The 26,643-nt window shown below is 36.4% G+C and overlaps 3 protein-coding genes and 1 pseudogene across 7 annotated transcripts; 1 reads left to right on the top strand and 3 right to left on the bottom strand.

Moving 5' to 3' along the window:
- The first annotated feature begins 8 nt into the window (after positions 1 to 8).
- LOC143468816 (sulfhydryl oxidase 2-like) lies at positions 9 to 7,895 on the top strand. 3 transcript variants are annotated; one of them, XM_076966227.1, is made up of 15 exons: positions 9 to 165; positions 317 to 411; positions 1,034 to 1,155; positions 1,990 to 2,038; positions 2,253 to 2,364; positions 2,529 to 2,631; positions 2,883 to 3,040; positions 3,260 to 3,409; positions 3,562 to 3,691; positions 3,967 to 4,089; positions 4,310 to 4,445; positions 4,529 to 4,700; positions 4,999 to 5,230; positions 5,704 to 6,468; positions 6,741 to 7,895. In XM_076966227.1, the coding sequence occupies exons 1-15, from the start codon at positions 17 to 19 to the stop codon at positions 7,059 to 7,061; spliced, it is 2,817 nt and encodes a 938-aa protein (XP_076822342.1). In that variant the 5' UTR covers positions 9 to 16; the 3' UTR covers positions 7,062 to 7,895. The 3 variants fall into 3 exon arrangements, with proteins under 3 accessions (XP_076822342.1, XP_076822343.1, XP_076822344.1); XM_076966228.1 differs by lacking the exon at positions 1,034 to 1,155 and adding an exon at positions 617 to 717; XM_076966229.1 differs by having other exon boundaries at positions 5,704 to 6,518; positions 6,741 to 6,880.
- A 3,778-nt stretch (positions 7,896 to 11,673) lies between these two features.
- LOC143469439 (telomerase-binding protein EST1A-like) lies at positions 11,674 to 14,903 on the bottom strand (annotated as a pseudogene). Its single transcript, XR_013119113.1, has 4 exons — positions 14,792 to 14,903; positions 13,375 to 13,509; positions 13,173 to 13,306; positions 11,674 to 13,091 (listed from the first exon to the last, which is right to left on the bottom strand). The product of XR_013119113.1 is annotated as a telomerase-binding protein EST1A-like (transcript).
- A 1,499-nt stretch (positions 14,904 to 16,402) lies between these two features.
- Positions 16,403 to 23,215, bottom strand: LOC143469513 (uncharacterized). 2 transcript variants are annotated; one of them, XM_076967240.1, is made up of 17 exons: positions 23,026 to 23,211; positions 22,553 to 22,699; positions 21,790 to 22,005; positions 21,385 to 21,528; positions 21,065 to 21,262; positions 20,649 to 20,782; positions 20,364 to 20,505; positions 20,039 to 20,173; positions 19,851 to 19,921; positions 19,525 to 19,681; positions 19,303 to 19,448; positions 18,691 to 18,823; positions 18,455 to 18,579; positions 18,000 to 18,198; positions 17,684 to 17,840; positions 17,276 to 17,423; positions 16,403 to 17,121 (listed from the first exon to the last, which is right to left on the bottom strand). In XM_076967240.1, exons 1-17 carry the CDS (start codon positions 23,087 to 23,089, stop codon positions 16,954 to 16,956), a joined length of 2,484 nt encoding a protein of 827 aa, XP_076823355.1. In that variant the 5' UTR covers positions 23,090 to 23,211; the 3' UTR covers positions 16,403 to 16,953. The 2 variants fall into 2 exon arrangements, 1 of the variants encoding a protein (XP_076823355.1); XR_013119134.1 differs by having other exon boundaries at positions 16,982 to 17,121; positions 17,758 to 17,840; positions 23,026 to 23,215.
- A 1,057-nt stretch (positions 23,216 to 24,272) lies between these two features.
- On the bottom strand, positions 24,273 to 25,567 carry LOC143469390 (uncharacterized). Its single transcript, XM_076967066.1, has 3 exons — positions 25,133 to 25,567; positions 24,757 to 24,854; positions 24,273 to 24,446 (listed from the first exon to the last, which is right to left on the bottom strand). The coding sequence occupies exons 1-2, from the start codon at positions 25,499 to 25,501 to the stop codon at positions 24,762 to 24,764; spliced, it is 462 nt and encodes a 153-aa protein (XP_076823181.1). The 5' UTR covers positions 25,502 to 25,567; the 3' UTR covers positions 24,273 to 24,446; positions 24,757 to 24,761.
- Between the last annotated feature and the right edge of the window lie 1,076 nt (positions 25,568 to 26,643).

Below are 26,643 nucleotides of genomic sequence, written 5' to 3'. Positions count from 1 at the left end.
GGGGTTTCGTGGAGCGATGTGTCATAAAACTTTATTACTTAACATTGTATCTTTTTCACTCTTTTTGGGCCAATTTTCCTACACAAGTGCTACTGGATTGTATAATTCCACTGATAATGTCACCATATTCAATGGAAACAGCCTCCTTCCAGTTTTGGCAAACAGGTACGTATATTGTGATCCACAATTGTAAGTGTTGCTTTAGGTATATGTCAATTATTAATCTTGTCTGCTTTGTCTTATCTATGTACAATACACTGAATATCGATATAAATATATGGAAATCGTTAATGATTTCTAAATGGTTTGTACTCAGCTCCAACTTGTGGTTAATTGAATACTACATAGACTGGTGTGGTCATTGCCAAGAATTTGCCCCAACTTTTAAAGCTCTTGCTAAGGATGTAGCAGGTTTGTTTAATAACAGTTAATGCATTTACACACCTAAAAAGTTTGTAAAAATTGAAAAAGAATTATTGGTTATGCTTGGATAATTAATAGTATAAATTTATATTGTATGCATATATGCCCATAGTTAGGTATGGTATCATTTTAATAGCTTTTATACACATAGTTAAGAAAATTCAACTAAAAATACCTATTCCATTGTCTGTAGAATGGTGCCCAGTTATTACACTGGGTGTGGTAAATTGTGCTGATGCTGAAAATAAGGGACTTTGTTCTCAAAGAAATGTTGATGCCGTCCCAGATCTGAGGGTAACATAAGCGTGCTTTTAAAAATGCATGTTTTTGTTACGTTGGCATGGGAGCTTAACAGTTGTGAAAAATACCTTCGATTCATTGTATAATTGCTTACTCATTTTGGATCTCTATTTTACTTTCTACGCAGATAATACTTGGTGCATGCAGCTTTGGTTAATTTTTATATCTATACGCTCATCACGTATTTGCATCTTTTGTTATGTAGAACATCCTAATTATGTTTTTGCACCATAATTTTCTGGCAATAATTGTTTGTGTGTTCAATTGTTGATTAATTATTTGTGTAATTCTTTTGAGTTTATCTCGGTAGGTTGGAGTTGGCTGATTAAGATCGGATCTTTGGACTGTGGGGCTGTTTCCCCGAATGGGGATGAAAATTTTTTAACCTGCCATCAGAAACCTATATGGGCTTTTGATTACCCCGAGTTTAGGGTATGAGTTAATTGTAGGGATTAGTAGGATAGCACTGAGGGTTGGGGAAAATATTACAGTGTGTGGTGATATTTTTCATTTAAAATTTATTAGCATTGAGATGGTAGTTTTATCTGGTTGTGGTCAATTCTTGTAAAACTGGAATGTGATTTTGGTAAAGTTCACATCATCGCTCATAATAAAGAAAAGCTAAAATATTCTTTTTGGTGATTTTCTCACTTCATCATCACCAATAACAATTCTTATTCTCTTCAACTTTGAACATGCATGTATGAAAATACTAATGGCATAAGAACTGCAATTACAACAAACAGAAAAATCGGATGACATTGTCAGTTGTATTAAACCAAGGCTAAATAAGCATGTGATCTACCACTTACTTTTAAATTGTACGTAGTAAGCTTTTAATTTATGTTAAATTGTGTTTAAAAATACAGTAAGAAATTACATAGAAAACAGATGTGTTTGCAGTTAATACATGCAGTGGTTCATGCTTATCAGACTAATTTAGAAGCTCAGCTTTTCATTAGTTTAATGCATTGTTTTAGAGAAACTAGTGCATAGCAGTAATTGCGTTGTATGTATACTCTACTTGTATATACAACTTTTTCATAACTGCATGCATGATTTGCTTCTGCCCTTTACCTCATACATAACTGTAGTTCCAGTAGCACACCTTGAGATTTTTAATTTGTTATCGCGGTTTATTTTTAAAAATTTTGTTTATAGATTTTCTGTGGAAATACTTTGTTGTCGCATGATTTGTATTATTTGAACAATTTTTATCGGACAAAATTTAAAGCAAGGTGATGCACTAACTATTTTTTAATTCAGTTTCATCCACCCTATTCCAATGCTTCAAATGTTGGTGAAATATTTCAAGGTATGAATTAAGTGTAGCACTTGGCTGTTCTGACAGAAGTATGGTCAAAACATGGCGTGCTATACCTCGTGAACAGAGTTAAAACATGCACATATCATTTGCGGCTCATGTGTAATCTAAGTTTTGTGCATAATTTTATTGCTAAATTGACTTCAGTTACGTACGGTTCATTTGAAAATGTTGCATTTATGACTTTAAAATTTGTTTTGTCCAGTAAAAGAAGAAATAAAATATCTTCGCAAGGGAATTGTGGAATTTGTTGAAAAACACATCACTTCAATAGATTGGGATTATGGCACTCCAAAACCTGACCTAAACCCGTTGTCGTATGTTGGCTACTAGACTTTAAAATCATTTAAAAATTATTGTATGTATAGATACACTACATGGTACCGGTATAATAGTACATACATATACATTATGCTCATACATGTGGTTTTTAATTCTTGTTGTAGTTTGTTATGAGCTCCAATAACTTTGAAATACTTAGATTTTCTGAAGCTATGGCTTTCACTGTGCCTGGTGGTTCACCTAAAAATGTTCAGCATGTTGCAATTGTTTTCGAAGAAAGTTTGTCACAAATGGGGAAAGAGGTATACATGTTAGAGTGCTGTAGTTGGTCTAAACATCTGTAACTATAAAACAGGTGATATATCACATGTTCAGACTCGGTCCAGATTGGAACTGAACTTCATGGATAGTGATATGTTATCTGAATATACGTCTGATGATGAAAAATGCAGTGTTTTACATTTCAATCGATAAATTTTAAGTTGTCATAAATCATGGTTAAAACCAAGCTATATTGTTGTTTCATGTCCTTTCTTTTTTGTGATATATGCAGATAATACTGGACATGTCATCATGTAGCAACATCATGGTAAGAAGGGTTCTGGTTGACAGTGATCAAGGAAAGGCGTTGGCAACCAAATTTTTGACCAAACCTGAAATCCCCAGTGTTGTTATCGTATCAAACAATGGCTCACTGTCCACAGTCAATGTGTAAGAAATGCAAAATTGTTCACACTCAAAACGCATGGGAAATGAATTGTATTGTAATACTGTTACCAGAAATGTCTCAATATTGAACCTTTTACACTAGCATGTTGTAACTCTGTAATTAATTGCCACGAAAGTACTTGTTTAAATGAAGATAAATCATTCCAGACTTAATGTAAATCGTAAATTTCATGAATGAAACAATTTTGTTTTTAATTTTAGCGAAATGAAAACCAGATACTTCTACGTGTATAAGCTTCAAAGATTGCCTGGTGTTGGTGAACCAATGGCTCGAAATCTTGTCATTTCTTCGAAAGAAAATGTTGAAACTGCTCCAGGGAACCCCGAGATAACTTACAAAGATATTGACATGTAAATTTTAACTTGATCAAGTGCCAAATATTTTACCAGTACTGGTAGCGGTGACCTTAAGTAAACCCCCGGAGTTAATTTAATGCATGAAATTCGAACAGTGACATGATCTTGTTTCCCTTGCATGTAACGCAGGAAATTGTTTTCTGCAGGAGTGTTGTTTATCTTGCTGACCTGGAGTCCGCTCTCAGATACATGTTGACAATGGAAGTGTCGGCTACAAAAGTTTTAGAAAAATCAAAACTTGGCGCTCTGAAAAAAATGATCAATTTATTTGCAACGGTGAGAGTTTGTCAGCTTTTTTATAGCTTCAGCGTATTTCTGAATTGCTAACACCAAAGGTTACAATATATGTTAAGATAAATCGATCTCTTACGTGAGTAAAAAAAAATCCAAATTATGCAAATGTACCCACAAAAATTACGAACAAACACTAGGAAGTTGATTAAATGTGTTTGATTTTTATGCACTTGCCAACGTATTCTACAACAATAACTTGAGTTGTCTTGCTAAGCTGGGCTGAAGGGTTCGTTAATTTGCAGTGTTTTGCGTTACAGGTGGGAGCTAATTTTCCATCAAGATCTTCAACCGTTAAATTCTTTACTTCGTTGAATGATTGGGTTCAGCCTCGTACAAATATATCATGTGATGACTGGCTTGACAAAGTTAACGAGAAAACGGTAAATGATTTAGCTAACGAATATTTATGAGCGATAGCATGTTAGCAAAGTAACCCCTTACAATATTTTTTCAACAATTCTAAATTAGACCGGATTTGAAAAACCAGTCTGTGATGGTATTATAAACAGTAGATTGCTTGCACAATTAAATTTATTTAGAGTTATTAGACCAAGGTCTTCCTGCTTTAAAAAAAATACGACAACGTTCAAAATTTTTCAGCCGGGCCAGTCCCTTCCAGCCACCAATAGATTGTGGGTCGGCTGCTATTCAAACAAATCCACCCTTCGCGGCTACCCATGCTCCCTTTGGATGTTGTTCCACACTCTTTCGGTGGCTGCGTACAAAGCGCAAATTGGCAAGTCCAACTTAACATCATTACAGAATAATTCTTGTGATGACCTGAAGTGAATATGGAAAACATGCTCATGTTTTATACAGATAAGCAAGTGTTGCCTGATGCGATGTATAGTTACATCACTAACTTCTTTGGCTGCCGTGAGTGCCGTAAAAACTTTGAAAAGGAAGTTCGAGATATGCCATTCAAGGAAACCGGAAGTGATTATGATGTAATATTGTGGTTATGGAGAATGCACAACAAAGTAAATAAAAGGTAAGATTTTTATGAAAATTAAGTTAAAACTATTAAACGTCTGACTTGATATTCTATGACTTTCTCAATTGAAGTTTTGCTGTGCTGGGTGTGATGCTGTGTTTTTATAATTTCGATTCCATTACGAAGGAGTGTGCAGTACTAAAGAGTCAATGTTATATGCGTGTGTTGCAGAGTAATCTGTTCTTTCATGTCTTGTAATGCTTAACATTCCTTAAACCGCTCTCTCTTGCAGTGTGTGCTGTGACCAATAACCACTGAACAGATCCAAGCTCTATCAATCTCTTGTATTACTCAGATTGCACGAGGAACCATCTAAAGAAGACCCAAATTTCCCCAAAGTTCAGTTTCCGTCAGAATCGTTGTGTGCGAGTTGTCATTTGCTCAACGATGAATGGAATGAACCTGAAGTGGCAAACTTCTTAATTCAGCGCTATTCGAAGGAGTTCATGAGCGTTGACTTTTTAGATGACATAAAAATTTGGCCCCCTCACAAACCTCAGAATGGGTGGATCAAGATTTTAGACGAGGTTATAAATATGATTGCTTCTATCGTTTCTAGTGTTTTTTGCTCACCTACAAGGTGGTGATTAGTTACAGTGGAGTGTTTTCTAATCTACTTAGCGGTAATTAGTTATAACTTTTAAAATATTTTTGCTTGACATTTTTGTCTGTTGACATCGGTTTTATTTTTTATCCATTATTATGCTCAATTTAAATTGTTAAGTAATGAAAGAAACAAACATCGTTAGGCATAAAAGAGAACTTTTGACAAACTTTTTGGTTGCTGCAATAGCAGCCTAGTTTGTCTGCGGGCTGCACATAAACTCATGCTTGAAATATCACATGAAGTGATTGGTCAATTTCAACTCACGGACGATTTAATTCAAGACAAATCAATCAATGAACGTTGGTCGGATTGTCCTGGGTAGAGTCGTCGTGGGTTAAATTTTCCTGGAACCATCACATGCATATGTTTTACGTGTGAATATTTTTTGAAAAGAATGCCGAAGAAAGCGACATGTACACCGATGAAAATAACACTGGAATACATTCCCAAAACTTAACTCTCATCACCACCCACCAAATTACAGCAGAAACTAAACTCAGGGGACACAACATAACCAAGAATGACCAAGCGGCTGAAGTTGATACAAAAACCATGCAGAATGGGTCCCAGTTCAACTTGAGTGAGAAAAGTCTCAACATCTCGACTGATTCCACTAAAGAAGAAGAAGGAGGAGGTTTATCCTTGTTGGAACCCGTCCCCATTCCGGCTCCAGATCTTGATAAGTCAGGTTCACAAGGCCAAGCTGAAGCGGAGAAAGATGTTACTGATCGCAACGGATTCATCGTAACTGCAGATACTTCTGTTCTTTTATCATCTTTTAAATCGGAATTGGAGCTCCAGGTTGACCAGCCATTGTACAGCAAACAAGCAGATTTAAGTGATGACTCCAAGTTGTCGACTTCACATTTGCAGTCTGACATTTTTGATCAAATCCCCGGACCTAAGTCAGATCTTTCATCCAAGGATGAAAAAGAACAGAATAAGAACGCAGAGGAAGTTGATGCAGGAAAACATACGGATGATACTCCTGGTGAAGTTGATTCAATTTTAACCCACCAACATCTTGATCTTAAAGATGAGGAGGATTTAAAAAACGTTGGCTCTCTTCAACTGAACCTGGTGTCAGTTATAGAGCAAGATGATGTTGATAACATCCTGATCGACGCTGTTGTCCTGTCAGATGATGTTTTCAGTGAGGTATAGCTTTGGACAAATAGCTGCTGGTGCTTCATGGATTGGGTTTCAGGGTTAGAAATTTGTAAAATGAAGTAGCATTTTATAGAACATTTCGTGTATTTCATTTTGTATCGTGTATCGTGTATCATCGTGTATTGCACTTCATTTTGCTTTGTGTAGCCACATTTATATTACTATGACTAACGCATTGCGGAAGCCAGCTTTTTGGAGAAAGTTGGTTAAATATTTAAAGTACGATTTGTATAATAGAGTAAAACGAAGGTTTTTTATAGGGTTCGAAATCAAAAGATGCAGAGAAAATTTGGCAGGACCGGCTCGATAACGCCCTGCTGCGGACGGACGAAGAAGAAAATTTTGATCATGTTTTGTCCGAGCGCGATTTTCACCCTCGAGCCTTGCGCCCACATTCACAGAAGCGTTCATTCATCAAAGGCAACTTCGTGCTTGGCCTTGGTTTCACTTCAACTGATTTTAGTTTGTGTTTGCTTTTATGGCTGTTTTCATTTGTGGCTGTTGTTCTTCTTTTTATCCTAGTACGATCAAAGCGTGCATGGTTTAATCGTAGGTTCAAACGTCATAAGCATTCACTGTAATGGAAAAAACTTTCGTGTAAGCCAGATATAAATAAGGACAGATATAAATCCCTTTATCAGTACCTTGCTGTTTAAAGTTCCCATAGTTGTTCGTTTGCAAACAAAACTTATTTGGTCGGTAAAAATTATTTCATTTCATTGCTTTTACTTGTTTGGGCTGATGGTGGTAGAAAGAAGCTTTAATTTCATGAAGTTACTGTGGAGTTTTTTTATTTATTTAGAGTTTTAGTGAATGTATGGGTTTCGCACTTTTTTAAAGAAAAACAAAGCAAGTTTCTTTAAATTTACCTAATGCATAAAAGCTTTATTGAGGTAGTTTCCTTTTTATATCGCTATTTTGCTACCTTTGTACATTTTTAACATGTTTTTTGAAAAAGTTTCCACATTTTTAGGTTTATTGAAGTAGCTGCAAGCGTCATGCCATTGTTGTTTCGTCGTCATCTCATTTCGTCATTCTGCAATGTTGTATTGTATTCTATATATAAGTTATTGTCATTTGGTGACACAAATTATCTAATTTTCACTTATTGTCGCTTTTGGTAACCAGAAGCTCGTACTAGTAGCGTATTTAGTGCAATAGCAAAATCAATTGGTGTAGGTTGAAGTGGTGTTTCATGTTTTAAACAAAATCCTAGGATTTGCCTCAAGGAGTGTTTGGTTCCTTTTTAAATACTCTACTTGCTTATTTTGGGTCACTTTATGGGACAAAATTCTGCTTGTTTCCGGCGCCAAGATAGTTCATTAAATTTTGATGACATCTTACGGTTTTGTGAAATATAAAGTGCAATCAATATAACCTGTGGTTTGTTAAGAGGAAATAAACATGGAAATGGATGTGGTTTGGAGGAAATAAACGAATCCGGTAACTTGCTACACATATTGAGGTTATTTATTAAGACATTTTTACAACAAATTGAACATGACAGGGCTGTTTAAAACGTCCAGGTCGCATAGTTGGGTTTGGCAAAAAGACAATTGAAATTTGACTTTTCTTGCCAAAAATCGCTGTCTTGACTTTAACGTTCTATTGCACCAGTTAGAGGTATGTGATTTTATTAGGATTTTATGAAATAGTAGCCTAAGGCATACTAAAGTGACGTGCAATATTTCAGAGATTTTTCGATTAATTGTATTATTAGTAATTTCAATTTAAAATAAAATAAACAAAGAAATTAAACATTTTGACAAGCATACACGGACCCTAAGACTGCCGGCGTGTTTCAGTCTATTGAGATTAATTAGTGCATTTTTATTAGTGAAAGGCATCATTTTAGCATTCTAACTTTGAAAGCTGCCAATTTCTTGATCTAAACAACAATTTTTGGAATTTTTACTTTATGTTGTAGCTTGGTTAGGGATTTTCCCCCGAGGCTGAGCTGGCCACCAGTGATGACACTTCAAGCTTCACACAAGGACAAGATACCTGTAGTACTTTGTGGTGGCCAGTAAGCGTTTCTAATGTACTGCTACAGCTGCATGAATAATTTTAGTTGAATTAAGTTAAATTAAATTAAAAGTTGCTATTAACCACGATGTACTGGTTATTGAGTCTTATAGTACCCGTGGCCCTTGTCGGCTTAAACTGTGATTCGAGTCGAGTCAAGTCAAGTCAATACATTTAACGTAAAACTATTCTGAAGGCACATTATGTGTTGCATTAAATTGGTTACTATAGGCCACAGGATATAACGTCACAAATATCTACAAATTATTCTGGTTGATAATTTTTACAGAGAGTTGTAATTTTTTTGAAAATTATCCAATTTTGTTACCTAAAGTTGTCTTTCTTACCGTCACGTTCATCATATGGAGACTCGAGTCTTTGAGTAGCTTTGAATCGAGTCATCAAAAAATGTGAGTCGAGTCAAATCAATGACTTGAGTAATTACAACACTGTTCATATATAGTTATTAAAAGTGCAGATAAAGATAAATTGTAAAATGATTTATTGACAACGTTAAAACACGACAGGATTTTTCATCCCTGAAGATAAAAATCACTTAAGGGAAGGAACAAATTGGTGTATTTTGCACTGTGCAGTAGCTATTGGTAGGCTACAGGCTTAGACAAGGTAAGTCTGGTTTGGCATGAAACTCTGCATGAGTTTGAGGAGCTTGTTGCTGGTATTGATGCCTGATTTGATTATAGGGATCTTGTATGCAATCATGTAATGTGCACATAGACGTTTGGTGCTTTATGCATTGAAGTTAAGCAGTTTTATTTTTACAACGCACAGGAGGATTTAAAGAAAGTTGTGTTGAAATGCTGTTTTTTTCATGCCTTTTTTTTAATTGGCAAGCATATTAGAGCTATGTGGTGTTTAGAGTTATGCGTATTAACCAGCTAAAGTCGTTTTGAATTTTTGGCCAAACTCCTCTAATAGGAGCCCTATATGCTAAAATTTTGTGATTTTTATGATTTTGTTGGACTTCTGCGTAACGGTTAAACAAAGTGTGTTAGACCAATCAAAGGCCAGTATGGCCGGTGTTGTTTTTCAGTAATGGGATTGCCTTAGTAAACGGGTGTTTAAAAACTTTCTGGTCACATTGTCGGCTTAGTTAAAAATATAATTGAAAATAATTGATAAAATTTGACTTTTTTGGCTAAAAATTGCTGTCTTGATTTTAACATTCTATTGCAAAAGTTACAGGTATGTGATTTTATTAAGATTTCACGAAATAATAGTCTAAGGTAGGGTGGTCCAAAACTGCCAGTATGAAGGGCCACATTAAGTTTGAGGAAAAATTTGCGGGCCGCAAATGGGAAAACTCTAGTCTAATGTAAGCAAAGGACTGAGTTTACTAATCTAATCGACCTAATGTTTTGCCGCAGGACTAATAACGCACTTCTTGATGCTTTCTACTTGTTTGCGTCTGCAACAAAGAACAAAAATCAGTGCATGTGTGTGACATTAACCGTAAAAAAGAATTTTTAATCTATAATAATACTGCTCTACACAGAATTTCTGGTAAATGTTTTGACTACTAATTTATTGTGCGCCTCTGTTATAAAAGTTTGTATCATGGTTTTTTGATGGTATTTTATGGAATGGTAGTCCAAAGCATACTAAATTGACATGCAAAACTTCAGAGAGCCCCATATAGGATTTTTCGAGTAATCGGTCTTTTAGTAAATTCACTGTATAATAAAACAAACAAAGATTTCATGGCATATTTTAGTGTTTGACGCCATCTTAAGCAAGACATGAATAAAGTTTTGGTCAAGATGAATAGACTCAGACTTGGGTGAAACTACAAATAAAAAAATTAAAATAAAGAAAACAACAATCCGATAACACCCACACACAAGCTCAGTAAGTGGAGCTTGAGTGGTTTCCGAGTTTAACTCATGCAAATACTTTTCCCAGTCCGAAGAATAACTGATCTGAAAAAAGACGTTATTTTTTGTTGATAGGTGCTACAAGATGTGATGAAGTGAGGACCTTAAAGCTGAGGACATGTTTTAAATACAGTAAAAGATATCATCTCTGCCCTCTTTCTATTGCTACTTGCAATTTTTTCTTTTTCCGTTTTTGCTGCTTGGAATTTATGCTGTAATGAATGGACAAGGACCAATATAACCTGGAATGTTCTTAATCTAATGGAACCAGAATAATGCACTTAAGCCTGTCTGTGTCATTTGTTCTTTACCATAAGTTATTAAAATGTATGAACTGGAGAAAATTTCACTAGAAAATTATTATTAACAAACTTGGAAAATTATTCCGTTATAGCTTATATTAAGTTCAGTTATAGCTAATACACAACGCTGTTTCAGTGTGTGACAAAGTTAAACAGACTTGAAGAATAATTTTGTACGTTATTCGTGTGAGAATATATTCTCAATATAGTAATATACCATACGCTTCTGCTACTATTTCAAAATTTTTTTTCTATTAGTTAATTATTTTGGTGCGCTTTAATTTTTTGGCAAAATCACCACAAACGAATTTCTTCTTATGTTCAGTGGACAGTTATAACTTCAGACAATTTTATATGAAAAATAAAATAAAAATTGTGTGACACTTGAAACCCGCACGAAGGTTATCTTATATAACCCTGCACCTGAACATGACATATAAGTACCTCTACACTTGAGCAAATTTCATGGTAGGCTGTTTCCAAAAGATCTTACTGCTGTCACTTGGCGTGTTGCATAATCAATAGGAATTCCCCACGAGAGTTTTCCTATTTCTTGGAATTATCAAAAAATTAGGTGCTTAATCTACTTTTAGAATTTGTTTAGAAATTAGGGGATTTCCCTATATTTAAAAATTCTCTAAACATTAGGTGATTTCCCTACTTTTACGAGTTGTTTAGAAATTAGGTGATTTCCCTATTTTCAGGATTTGTCTAGAAATTAGGGGATTACCCTATATTTAAATTTTTTTTAAACATTAGGTGATTTCCCTACTTTTACAAGTTGTTTAGAAATTAGGGGATTTCCCTATATTTAAAAATTTTTAAATATTAGGTGATTTCCCTACTTTTACGAATTGTTTAGAAATTAGGTGATTTCCCTATTTTCAGGATTTGTCTAGAAATTAGGGGATTTCCCTATATTTAAAATTTTCTAAACATTAGGTGATTTCCCTACTTTTAGGAGTTGTTTAGAAATTAGGTGATTTTCCTAATTTTTAAATTTTTTTAGACATTAGGTGCTTTCCCTTCATCACATGATCAATTGGAATTTCCCACGGAAATTTTCCTATTTTAAGAACTTGTCTAAAAGTAAAATGAATTCCTACTTTTAGGATTTGTCTAGAAATTAGAGCAGTGGTTCTCAAACTGTGGTACGCGTACCACTAGTGGTACGCGAGAGCTTTTTAAGTGGTACCGCGTACCGCTGAACATGATTTTCGATGTGCTGTGAGTAATGTGTTGCCCCGGATAGACAAGCTTGTGCAGAAGAAACAGTTGCTTCTATCAAATTAAATTGTGTTTTCTTGCTATTCATTGGTGTTATGGTATAGTAATAACGGTAATAACTAATAAATACCGGTACATTTGAGTAAAATAAGTCATTCAGGAGCCAGGTGGTACGCAGTGTAGCAAAAAAAAACGAATGAGTGGTACGCGATCGCAAAAAGTTTGAGAAACACTGAATTAGAGGATTTCCCTATATTTCAGACTTATCTAAATATTCGGTGTTTCTCTACTTTTACGAGTTGTTTAGAAATTAGGTGATTTCTCTATTTTTTTAGCTTTGTTTAGAAATTAAGTGCTTTCCGTTAGTCACGTTATCAATTAAAATTACCAATGGGATTTGCTCTATTTTCATGATCTGCCGAGAAATTAGACGCTTTTTTTTACAGTCACGCAATAAAATTACTATACATAATAGACAAAACAACGCAATTAGAAAATTTTTAGCTTCAATCAACCACTTCTGATGGTGACTGCGATTCTTAAGACAAGCAAACTAACCAGTGCACAGCGTGCATCTTATAACACACATGGTGCATCATCCGTTATGGGCTCGATTGGAAATCAAACCACCACTTCTACCAGCAAGATTTACTATTGGGGCCTTCAGTATTGGCTAAGCGATATATTAGTTAGATTAGTGTTGACCAGTGCATTTCTTGTTTTGAAATCGGTAACCCATGAAATCATTTTGGTAAGAAACTTTGAATTTCATTCCCAAAATCAAAATCGCAATAATAGGGCAATAAAATGAAAAACTAAAATAAAAATAAACATGCGCTTTGTAAGTAAGGTTGAAAATCAGTGAAAATAAAAGGCATTTGTAAAGAGTCAGGCCATAATGAAATAACTTTAAACAATATTAAGCATCAACACCATCCCATTTGCAAAAGTCTGATAACAATCGAGAGTAAGTTTTCTTAACAAGTGACTACACTCTCAAGTTTCGGTTGTCGGTTAAAAGTACAGTGAAATGAGTCTTTGGATTCTGACTATTGGTTTGCTCTTTATATGTTTCACAACACTGTAGTATCAAGCTGTAATTCGTCCTCAAAATGCAAACCACGTTTCGTGTTAATCTTTTATCAAAATTAAAAGTGCTAGGGGTTAGAATTTAGGAACCTTGACACCCATATCGAACTGGCTCTGGAACAGAAGCGTGTTCAACACTGATCCTCCATTAGTGAAGGTCTGGGTGGCGTTCTGTTAAAAATTTTTGCTGTAAAAATTCCACTGCCATTGAAGCATCCTCTTTCACCTTCATTGCTTGTTCAGTATTTCCCGTGCTGTCTCGGGCCAGGCCTTGTAATTCGGCCAACGCTAAACAACAAGCATCTGGTGATAAGCATTAAGTCATAGTAAACCCTGCAAATGTCGCTACAACTTACCAATAAGTGGGACTCCAATCATGAAGAGACCGGTCTGAAGCTGGGCTTTAATTGAAGCCAAATGGTTGATGAAACAGTTGGTATCAGGAAATAAGTTTTGTGGTTTAACATAGACAGTACCATTACCTGTGTCAGCTTACTCAAGAGATGCCTGAAGCAAAACGAAAAAGAAACGACGTATCAGCAAATTCTGTCACAGCCGAAAATTGGAAAACAAAGCTTTAGTGCTGTTATATCATTACAATATAAATATTTAAATCTAATGTTACAAGAAGCAGCATTTTTATTACTAAGCTCGAAAACCAATCATTCTAAATCGAATAATTAATCGGTGGCTAACGCTCATGCAAGTGGACTCAATATCAGAAAACGCCATTGTTTACTATAGGTACCTCAGTAACGTGAATCCTACGCACTGGACTCGATACGAAGTCACGGGGTTAACGTAGCATGCGCTGTAAAATGCGTAATTTTGCTTGACATGCCAAACAAAATTAGCCGGTGTAATGCGCCGCAGATTTCACGCAAACTCTTACAGAAAATGTAGCCCGAAGTCAAATGCGCAAAAGGCAAAAATGGTACCAGTGTCGATGCAACGAAGTTTAAACATCTTATTCAAAAACCACAGTGCGTAGGATTCAAAATTTCAAAGCGTTGTAAAATAAGAACTAAGTAACCTATTTTCAAATTTTTTTTATCGCACAAATGAATTCATATGCAACTCACCTGAGCAAAATGTCTGCAAGTCAATGACCAGATTGTTAATAACTTTGCGGCGCTCGGAAAGTTATGGCTTCGTGATTACGAGGAAGGTTGTGTTTATTTCCCAATGAGCGCGAGCTGTTGCAATCGTATAGCCTAGTTGAACAAACCAGAATCTTAAAACCCTACTTGTATTGTTGAATTCGTCTGCTCGAAGAACAAGTACGCACACATGTATATTTAAGAACGAGTGAATTCCACGCATACCACTTACAATGCAGACACGATTTAAAGAAATATGTCCAAACCATGACAATACGATCATCGCGTGGTGGCACCGTGGCCGCCTCCTCACTCCCCCGCCAGATGAGGGTTACGAAGAGCAGAGCAAAACGAAGTCCGAGATCGTAAAACTTCGGCGGTGAAGACACTCGTCGTTCCTATCTTTGCACTGATTGCGTCTGATGTATGAAACCCAAATTCCGTGTTCGCGAAACAGCGTCTGACGTCCGGAAAAGCATGTTCTCGTGGAGGTGTACTCCATCTTGCCTGGTCGAAGGCGGGACATATCTTTGAAATAAATGTGTCCAAAATGCTCTCGAAAAAACGGTTTCGTAGCTGTTGCACTTTCCTGAGGAAACGGTGACGAAAACGGTAAATTGAACGGTTTCGATCCATGTCTTCCGGACCTAGGCGTTGTAATTTTTCAACGAACCAGGAGTAAACACTGGTGAACTAGGTACAGTGGTCGTGTGCTTGCAGCCATGATGGTCTGGATCGTTGATGCAAGGCGAAGTTCGCGTGTTGGTGGTCGTCACCTCCAGCATTTGAAATTATTCTTCTAGTTGCTTGATTACACCTTGATTATTTCACATTGTCGTCGTAATGCTTGCGATTCCGCTGTTTGCTTTTTAACTTTGACGCGCAAACGCTCCAGCTTTGCGTTAAAGCACTCCTTTTTTTCTCAGAAGAGATCTGAGCTCATGTAGCTGTGACAAGTGGGCGGCATCTTCGACAGAAAGTTTGTTGCAGAAACCGTTGTTCACTGGGCTTAACGAGGTCACCAATACGGCGCTCGGAAAGTTATAACTCCATGATAACGGTTAAGGAAGGTTGCGTTTCTTCCCAATTAGCACGAGCTGCCACAAACGTAGTCTATTTGAACAATCCAGGCTCTTAAAACCCAACTTGTATTGTTAAACTCGTCTGCTCGAACGAGTACGTACACACACACATAGATAAGAACGAACGAATTCCACGCATACCACTAAAATCAGTGCAGACACGACTTAAAGCAATATGTCCAAACCGTGTCCGCACAATCACCGCGTGGTGGCACCGTGGCCGCCATAACTCAAAAAATAACACAAACCAACAAAAAAAATTTTTCCAGTGCCGGAAATGTTTCAACGGTTTTAAGGTATTTTTAGGGCACTGAATCTGAAAATGGCATTGGTTTTACCGAATTGACTCTACTTTATGAGATATTGATTTTTTAATATTTTCATCTAATACGTGTTAACCGCATGCATAGGCCCCTTACGGAGTTTAATAAATTGACAATACTGTGATAGAGTTTGTATAAAACTACTCCAGGAACAGGATAAACATCATTTAGGTAAGAAAACTATACACCTGATCGTATTTTATCACCTAGAAGAAATTATTATAACAACAACAGACACTTTCCAGACTGATTAATCTTTTACAGCATGATAATCCAAAGAAAGGTTGATAAACTCTCCATTCCAAAGTCTTATACTGTGGATCATACAGTTCTCAGTGGCAGAAATACTGTAGGTGAAATGCTTGACAAAGATTTAATTACTTGTGCTTAGCCAAGTCAGTTTACGAATCCTCATCTGCTATAGTGTAATATCAGCAAGAGCCCTGGGTCATTTTGTTACGTCTGTAGTGAACATACAACGCAAAAGAAAAGAGAAAACATCATAAAATTTGTCAAGTAAGTGTTCTTTCATACTGTTACGGATTTTCTTTTGCCAGGAACGTTTTTTACCGCTTTCACGGCCCACTCAAAGCCAATGGACGTTTTTCAATGCAGCTCGATTGTATTTTCATAAATGCTTTTTTCATGCTTTTTAGGGCAAAATATTTTTTCCGAAAAGGGAACTTTGGAAACAATATTTGAATCCAAAAATTTCGGATAGGTTTGCGAACTTATAGTTGGAGCTTTTCTAATGCTTCACCGACAGATGAAAAATCATTACAAAATTACCGGGGCATTTTTGATTGTAATAAAATCAGATTATAAAGCAACCCTGAACTTTGCCCCTCTTTTTTCCTATGGATCACTTATAAATGGGGCTTTATGTGACAAGTTAATTTAATGACGCGACTAAACCAACAATAAACCAGAAGCGATTACTTAAAACAATTCATTTTGAATTGAATCCATCACGAAAAACATATATAATATCTGTAAGTAAAATAAAGTTTCCAGAGAACTAGTTGTATTAAATTGAAAGAAATGTAATTAATTGTTTAACTGTGTGAAGTAATCAGATCCATAATTAACAACAATCTCAAAGAGTTCTGTTATAAATAAAATTCGAATGTACGATGAATATTACGAGAAAAGAGACAAGAATTGGTCAGAGTTAAAATCTCGTCGATATATGAAACAACAAGACCCTGACAATTTGCCGATAAACGGCTTCCAATTGCTGCATTAAAAAAGCGAATTGTTCATTTTCTAGAAACAGATATATTTGACACAGCAAATATTTAGCTGCCATTCTGAACAACGATAATAAAATGCAAACAATTAAAAATTGAATTGAATTTTTGTGGCAGTTGCAAGTCTGTTAGAAGTACATTACCGTTAGAAGTTAAACCTTGAAACGATCAACCCTGGTTTTAAGAATAACGTTTTTTAATCCATGACATCATTCGCAAAACGTTCGTGTAATAACCAGGAAACTGGTGAAGTATCCCGTCTTGACGATATTCCTGTCCACAACCCCAGCCCCAGCTAACGAGCCCAATCTGCATCCAGAAGCTCTTTCCTGTCTGCTCATGGTATATCTGCAAAATGTGGAATGTCTCGTCATAGTGAACAAAGATTAAAAAATTCCTACTTTTTGGCAGTTGAGATCTACAAAATTTATTCTATTGCTTTTTCAGTCAACAATCGTCAAATGGCGAGATAACATTCTACAGTAGCCTACGTTATTCCCACCTCTTTCACAAAAGGTCCTCCTGTATCGCCAATGCAAGCATCAATAGTTCTGTAGTAGAAGGCACTTACAGCACAAAGCATACGTTCCGTGTAAAGTTTCCCAGGTGGAACAGACCAGTCAATAATATCGTTTGCAACTATCCTGCATCTGAAACCGTAAACACCACTCTCTACAATTTGGCTAATAAGAAATTCAATAAACTTGACGTCGATTGTAGACTTTGAATTTTGAAGGGACTGCAATTATTCACAGAGGAAAGAAATAATTTGATTGTAATCTCAATAAGCAACTTTACTTTCAAAGTATATGTATTAAAATTTATTTTACAGCAGCAACATTTTACTCTGCTAAGCTTTGTTATTGACTATTAAGCTAGGACTCCTGTAGAAGCTGTGACTTGCATTTACCGCTCATCTGTTTCCAGTTTTAGCAATCCTTGTCTGAGGTAGAGAGAAGGTCTAGCTTCACTTGCATGACTTACCAAAAGTGGGGAAGTGTGACCGAATCCAGTGACCACAGCTAACGGTTTTTTCTTTCGTGGTTTACGTTCAAGCAAAATGTCACCTTAAAAAGAAGAAACTTCCCTTAAAAAGCTTCTTCTATATGGTTTAGTTTGTAAATACCATTTTGATTCACAATGATCAACTATATCACTACATACAGTATATATCTGAATATAATAACTTACATATATCTTATAGCTGAAAAATATAGTTATCCTACCTCTTATTCTACATTCTTCTTGAGTTAGATTTCCAATTGGTAACTCAGGTTGGAAATTCGTGAAGACTCTTTCCAGCCAGCTATCTCCCATGCAAGGCAGACACACTGGCCTGATGAAGGCCGTGTATGTGACCCAACCCTCGTTGGATGTTGTTTCCCAAACATCGCCGACTTGTTTTATCTCGTCTCCAAGCTCAATCTGTACCAACAGATGGCGTTGAAGTCGTGATGTCATTTCAAGTAACTATTTAGTAGGTTGGACAGATCATAGTTTTAATAGAAATCTATAAGAATTTATTAATGTCCAGAAAAGATTAGCCAATTAAAATTACATGAAGAAAGTACACGTTTAACTGGTGACCCCGAAACATCGACAGGGTGTAAGAATAAATCATCTGAAATCGACGGTAATAATTTAGAACAAATCTATTACAACTATAAGAACTTTTGCAAACCAGCGCCACATCGTAATCGTATCTTTCCATGGTGAATAATTCGTGCTCAATCACATTTCTAGCTCGAAAGACTTTGACGACCGATGGAAGCCGGTCTCCACCGTGCATCGGACGTTTGTGTAGACCTGGACGACATAATATAAGATGAAAACCCGGAAAGACATTCAGAAAAGCGAACGGTAATTTGTAAAACGATTTGTAAATTTGTAAAATTTGGTAAAACGTTCATAACAAACCTAACGTAACCACCACATCCTGTTGCCATCCGTCGTATGCGCCACTTAATGTTACAAATAAGTGGGCCGCAGTCAAAACAAAGCGATTACTGATCAGGGTTGCTCCACCAAAAAAGTTGGTGTCTGCGTAGGTCTTAAAAGCAAACAGCAGAGTTGTAAACAAGTAATCAAACTCAAGTCGAAACATTTGGAAAAAGTGACTTAAGTCAAGTCGAATCATTTGTCGAATCAATGGACTTGTGTGAAACCAATTAAACCAATTGATATCTGAAGCTAAGCCATGAAAAAAAAAGTCAAAATACCGTTACTGTCATCAAGAAACGTTTGGAATTTTTTTAAATTTGCTTTGTTTTGCTTCCTCGAACGCCTTTGTAGAGAAACAGACTTCTTTTTAAGTAACAAAAAATTCTTTTTGCCTTGATACCGAAAACATAATCAACAAGAACCGACTCGAGTCATGTCAAGTGATTTATGTAGTTTCGTGAAAAGTGACTCGAATCAAGTCAAGTCTTTGCAAAATAAAGTCTCTGACTCGTGTTGTAACAACTCCGGCAAACACTATAATATAATCGAGATTGCTTTGAAAGCTTTACGTGAGCAGAGGCAACGTACCTTTATAACATTCTCGTTGTACAAGGTAATGGCACCTTGCCAAGGCCAAGATCGTTCTGTGGCGTCTGAGCCACCAATGATTCTGTCCAGTCTGGTTTGCTCTCTGGCGCTACCTATATCGCCAGCTTGACCACAGACGGAGAAATCTGCAAAATAATTCAAGAATAATTTCCGAAGTTTAACAATTTCAAGAAAAATCCGCTTAGGACAGAACTTTTTTACCAATTCTTGCGTCCGTTATATTATCAATGACGTCGTCGATTTCGTAATGGTTGTCCAGAAAATAGATATTTTCTGGGTTATCTTGTGCCAGCATTAAAAATTCCTCATTGATGTCCGACGATTCCATGCAGTGAGTACAAGATGTTATCAAGAAAAACTGCAATAAAAGTTTCCCATTGTTTGTTTCTTTTCAACAATTACATCATTAGCTAGGTCGTTGGCGAATTGCAGCAAATAAAACGATTCATATACTTCCGATCAAGCGCAACGACAACAACAAGTTTGACGTTGAAACCGAATTGTTGCGATCGATTGCGAGTAATTACCTCCGGCTTATCCCGGCTCCTGCTTATCGAAACCACTTCGTGACCCGGTGGAGAGCCCATGCCGTGTTTTCCTTTGCAAATCAACACGAAATGTTGTGAACACAACGAGCTGATTATGTTGTTAGTAGTAACGTTTTGAAACCAAACAACTAATGCATGCATTTAAAGTTACCCCACGTTTTCTTTACCGTTTGTAAATAATAGGACATACGACCCGTGATTTTTGCTTGCACTTTGAGAGCTGGACAACATCATGAGTTCTTTAAGTAGGAGCAAAGAAGCACTTGTATACCTCTCCATCCCAAGTAAAGGCTGCGTGGAAGCTTTTGACAGAAGACAAAATACTAGGCAACTTACAGAACCAATGAAAAATATACCACCTCTTTCAATGCATGCAGACACTTATACGAAAGGTTCATTTCTATTTCCCTTACACGAGTAGGGTTCCGTCGATAAAAATCCTGCTGATTTATTTAGCAAAATGCTGCATAACAAGTATATTAGAAGATATACCTCTATTCTTTGGAATTGATTTGAGCAACTCAATTACGTCATCTGGTGTTTGTTGTGATCCAGATGGGTCTAGGATAATTTTCGCTCTTGATGCAAAAATAATAACACCACAGCTAAAACCACCTGTGCTGTTTTCAGCGAACTGCAAAAATGTACAAATTAAAGAAAAAGCTCACATAAATCACATTCAAGGAATTAGCCTACAGTGCTTTTAGCAGTTATCACCACGTTTAGGGTTAATTGTTTGCTTATTTATTATGCGTCATCATAGTAAAACCTGCTTACCCTTCGAACAAGATTTAAGGAAAACTCTACTGAATTTCTTAGTGACGTATCGTCTACGTCATACGCGAGATCAAAAAGAAAGTAAACCACGTGATTAATGTTGTCAAAAGCTTGTATGTAACTGCGTTCTAAATCTAAAAAAAATATAATTCAAGTTTTTTTCCTTTGTCGTGTAACTTTAAACTTATTCGCAATCGTAAGTGGCAGATATAAGTCATTCTACCAAATTCACAAAATATGTTGAACATCAATCTGTCCCATTTCCGCACATTGGTAAACAAAAACAAATTGTACAGAGGCATTCTCTTTTTACTTTTTATACCCTAACATGTATAGCTGACGTCACAGAACCTTGGATCTACTTTCGCAAATCTGGTATCTACTCTTTCTGTTATCAATTTTCGTCGTCATCTTACCAACGCAAGCCGGAGGTTGATCACTCCATCTTCCATCCATCAAGCACGTAACCGATTTTTCGCCCTCTGCCCCTCCCAGCAGTCTCTCTCTTCCACGACACCGGTACGTCATCGATTCCCCAACTGCTCTCGTTGCCGCATCTGGTGGTGACGTAATCAGCGATGCTCCGAGACCCGACGGGACAACACATGACGTCACTGTAGAAGTAAAACAAATTTTTTAAAAAAAATTTGCAAAGAATTTTTACAAATGCCAGCCTGATGTCAAGCGTACTATGCCCGTACAGCTTAATGCCAATACAGTACTGACATAACCGTACCTTCGCTTACACAGGTCCGACCACAGAGACCGTCACAGAAGCATCGTCTGCTTTCGTTGCAATCGTCATCAGTTTTGCACGACGTACCGCACTGAACGCTTGTCACAACATCTGTTGGAATGTTCTGCTCATTCGGACAGATCTCTGCAAGTATAACATCCTTCAACATGTTGAAAGGATCAAAGATCATGTGAAATTATTTGCAAAACCAATGTAATAGTTTTGGTGTCAAAACACTCTCCGCATATAGATAGGTCTATAACGTTTTTGCTATGCAACAGGTTTGGCAGTTGTCTCATGCTGCTTCGTCGACTACCCATTAATGGGTTTGATGTAATTGCCTATAATGCACGTAAACCCGTAGATATGATATTTCTAATCAAAATAAAAGATATTTTTACTTACGGACACAATTAGTGGTTCCAGTCCAACCTCGTCTTCCGTGGCAAAAATGCGGAATTGTGTTTTCCTTTGAATATCCCGGTGCGCACACGTATTCAGCCATATCGTCGTACCGAAATTCGTTAGTTGTCTTCGGTACGAGTGAAGGATTGGTGTTCCCACGATAGATGAAAACATTTTCCATATTTGGTATAGCCGGGGGGAGCGGGCAAAAGTTTTCTGATAAGATATTTTTATCTTCTTTATAATGGACGTACCACCATAACACAAACGCTATCACGATTTCCTACCAATAAAAACCGCTTAACTAAAACGTTATCCTCAAGGCGTTATTTTTCCTACAAGCTATGCTACTATTGCTGTGGAATGGCCTAAGTCAACCCTGTGCCAGAATACAATAAACACTGAATACAGACATAATAAACGTAGACAGCAGCTTGTGTCAATCGTTTGGAACAAGATGGAACCTGCTGTATTCGTATATAGTTATACGTAAAGTTCGAGTTGCCTTAATTGTCCGTTAACCACTGCATACAGCAGCCTACTGTAACACCAACTCAGAATATTGTCTACAAAGTTGATGTTGTCTGAACCGTGGCAACCGAATATTAAAGTAAAATAAAAAACTGGATATAGTTTGACACTATGAAGGTTATCTTTATTTATATTTTAGTACACGAGCTTTCGCAAGCATAAGCTTACTTCTCCAGGTGTACTGTGAAATGGTATACATAAATATACTCAGTCAGTATATGGTATTACTTACCAAATTTTATACAGGAGTAACCGCACTCATGGTCACAAGTGCACACCCTTGTCCCTTTGCATCTTGAGTCGCCTGGAGTGCAGGACTTCCGGCAAGGAAACCTTCCAACGTGGCGTGCTATTGTCTCGTTCCTTGTCGGACATTGGGCTAAATAACAAAAGTACTGTGCAATGTACATGCTTATGAACTGCAACGACTGCCTAATTCCCAATGATGGATCGAATCTTTGTTGGATTGGTACATTTAGTGAAGTACGTTCCGCTGTCTAAGCTTCGAATCACACTCTCTCTATATAGCTAGCACACAGACATTTGGAAAATCGAGAAATTATTAACACCACAGTAGTATAAAATGCCTACGTATGGAAATGGTCTAATTATATGTCTAGAGTATTCACCAGATCAGTTTCAGAAAGCAACAGTTGATTGACAAAGAGGAAAGAATTGTTTCTTGAAACTAACATGCCAACTTACCTTTAACTAGAAAGACTGCCACAGCAAAAAAGCAAGGAACAAAACTGCTGCTTCGTGCTAACATATTCCAAAGCTATCACAGTAGGCTACTCTGGCAGAAAACGTAACGAAATCGTTATATAAAACTAATTCAAGGCCGCCGTAAATAAAGCACAACCTTTCAGTCGATCATTAGCTTTAGGCTAATTCTGTCAGATATGATTCACTACTATGCGCTTTGTCAGCAATGCTAAAAATCTGAAGCTGTTGCCCTGTCTCGAATGACCACAGCGCTTCTCTCGTTTGTGGAGGTAAGTCACTATTACATATCAATGACGGGGTTCATTCAGATCAGAAAACATGTTTTTAAAACTTTCACCCACTTGATCGTTGTAGTGCTTTCAATGAGCTTGTCTTCAAAGCGTTCACTACCACTGCATATAATTGCGTAGGAAATTGCCACGATTAACTTGAATTGTGTGTAGAGGGTAGACATTTCTCAGCAATACTCGCTTGCTGTTGAAAGCAAGTTGTTTGTCGCTTGATAACACACGCTGAAAACTTCGATCCCACTTAATTGCATTCTCATAGAGGTCTAGTAATTGTCATAAGAAAAAACGATAAAATCTCCTCATACAACGTTTAATTTACAAAGGTAAAAGCTGGTTCGAAAGGTTCTGGGTAATAATTACCACAAAATTTGAAAATGGTACAGAAATCTTCTTAACAACTTGGAAAACATGGCAAACTGTCGCTTTTGTACTGTTTGGGTCTGCAACCAAACGGTTTACCAATTCACTCCACCAACTCACTTAGTCAAATCTATAAAACTTAGCACTATTTAACGCACTTAGCACTATAGAAACAAAAACTGTCTGGAAACGAAAACTTTTTCGGCAACTAAAAAAAATTCCTTTTATTAAAAAATTCCAGCGCATAGGCTACAAAAGCTAATAAAAATTGTCGAAATTTTAAAAAATAGTTTCGAATTTCCCGTTAGTAGGCTACGGATATAAACGTGACTGCTGTCATGCAAATCTCATCATAAGCTGTATGACTGATAACATTTGCTTACGCATTGAAATCTGATTAATGGAACTGTATAGTTTGAGGAGGGTTTAGTTAACTGACATATGACTAATCTATCACAGGGTTAAAATCATGTGTGTTTTCACAAAACCGTATACAAGTGCATGTTACAGTTTCTTACCAAACGTAAATTTTCGAAAAATAAGTTTCTCCTCCAGATTTACAGTACGGTATTTTTATTTTGCTATGCACACAGACGCAATGACATACAAGCAAAATTGAACACTAAACTGAAACCGAGTTGTCCAAATAGCATTTGAAGTGTCGTATTTACAAGGTGATCGAAATGGTGGTAGAACTCCGAAATCTTTTCAAGGGAACATTGTTATGAAGTCAGGCCGGACGGTTCTAACCTATTTACAGCAACAATCAAAGAACATTCATTGCATATCGCTTTATGACTATAGCATCAGAATAAAAAGAAAAATGTAAAACAAATGATAAATAAGCTAAGAAGCATAAATACCATTGGTACAAAATAACATAAAAATGCAGTCTGGTCACTCTATCTGTAAAATTATATATTGACTATTTGAAAAGATAAGAAGCAAGAAAAAGCAAAACGGCGCATTGAATATTAATTCATGCTGCAACCTGACTGCAAATAATCCTATACAACGAATGAAAAGATTTCAAGAAAAGAATTTCAATTGAATATCTTACTTGAGCTAGTAATGGGAAGATTTTTGCGGTTGGTTGTCGTAACTGAACCGTGAAAAATCCTCGGGATCGGTCTGAAGTTCACCGTAGTTTTTCGTTTCCTTCCATGAAAAAAATAAGTTAAATGTTACTCTTGTATTCGCTCACAATGGTGAAAAGTTTAAATTTCTTGTTTAAATTTTTTGACATTTTGCACGACTTTAACGCTGAACGCAAACCATCGAAAGAAAAATCTCATACTCTCGAAAACTTTGAATTTAGATTAAAATATCTATTCAAAAATTATAAAGATTTCAGTAAAAATAAATGACTGAAACTAGCTATTAGGCCTATTGCACAATCGAGGTTTGGGAAACTACAAATTGTTTCCTGCACTTACGTCAAGTATTTTCTGAAGAATTTGCAACATCATAGGATATTGATCTTGATCGCGAGCCTCCTCTTTCGTCTTCATTCTCTCTTCCAGAATTTCCACACCTGGGTTTCTTTCATGCTGCGTTTGAACAACATCCGTAAAGCCACTCCGTTTGCCTCCAGGAGAAAGCTTTACCGACCAATGTTGGCGTTTGTCTTGTGGCTTCAAAGCCACGTCGGACTCTTTCTGTTGCGATCCGAAAGGTGCCAGGTGACGGGATCGCCAGCCATTCCAATCTTGGTAATCACTCTCGCCAAAATGTTGTTTCAGGATGTAGCAATCAGCGAAGGCAGTAACTAGCAACAAAGTTTCGAGCAAGACGAGAGTTTTCATGATGCAGCAAAAATGAGTAGCAATAAGATAATTCTAGTAAACAAATGTATAACGTAAGCGTCAAGGTTCAAAATGTGGAATGATGTCTGCAAAACCAAAACGTCTTCTTTATAAAGGGTGTACATCATAAAAAATTTATTTTTCTGATCTGATATATCACCGACATCTTACTTCATTACTGTACAATAAAAATCTAAATGAAGCCTAATAAAAACAATTTCCTGTACGTCAGCGGATCAGACGCTTTTTCGTTTTCATTTATCCATGCTGTGGTTGCAGAAGAAATGAATCTAACATTTAAGAGCGAACCTATATCAGATTACTGCTGTGAGTTGCACGGTCGGTAATATAACACAAAACACGCTTTTCTTATACCGCTTTTGGAAACAGCTGCGATTTTGTTTCCAGTATTGCATTCAAGATTCTAAATAAAAGCTTATAATCTTCTAACAACAGTTTAATAGGCCGTAAACATTTTTCGTCATAAATGTTTAACTACCAAATATCCTGAACCTTTATGTACAAAATAAATGATTTTCTGTCACAGTTTAAGGTTGAAAATCTTTATAACTCTATAGCGAGATGTAAAGTACGGTATGGTTTATATACTTTATAAACGACAGAAAACTACACCTTACCTGATTACAAGGTTATAGTATGCGATATTTACAGTCATTTATGTTCGAGTGTTTAATAATTTGAGTACCTTTGTGAAAAGGAAACGTCAATCAAGTCTGCAATTAAGCTGGCGCTTTTTATGCTTGAGAGGTTTTATAGCAAAATATATAAAATAAATTTCCACTTTTAGATTTATATACTGTAGTCTAATTGAATCGAGATATGACAGCTTCATCTTAATTTGGTTCTAAATTGAACATTTTGACTTTTAAAACCGTCTGCTGTCGGCATATCGCGATATTGTGATTCACAATCAATATTTCGAAATCGTTTCTTTGCTAAAAATAAACTTACGTATATTTATCTGGATAATTCTGGCCAGTTCAGAAATATAATGCTTTTGATTGCACATGAATTAATATTTAATTTTTACTCGCACGTGTGCGAAAAACTCATCAATTCATTCCCAGTAAATTTATTGGTTGTAGAATTCCGAAACACCGCGATAGCTACGCATTTATTTT

The sequence above is a fragment of the Clavelina lepadiformis genome, chromosome 8 (genome assembly GCF_947623445.1).
Source record: "Clavelina lepadiformis chromosome 8, kaClaLepa1.1, whole genome shotgun sequence".
In the NCBI taxonomy this organism is placed as follows: Eukaryota; Metazoa; Chordata; class Ascidiacea; order Aplousobranchia; family Clavelinidae; genus Clavelina; species Clavelina lepadiformis.
This window is presented reverse-complemented; position numbering and strand designations above follow the sequence as displayed.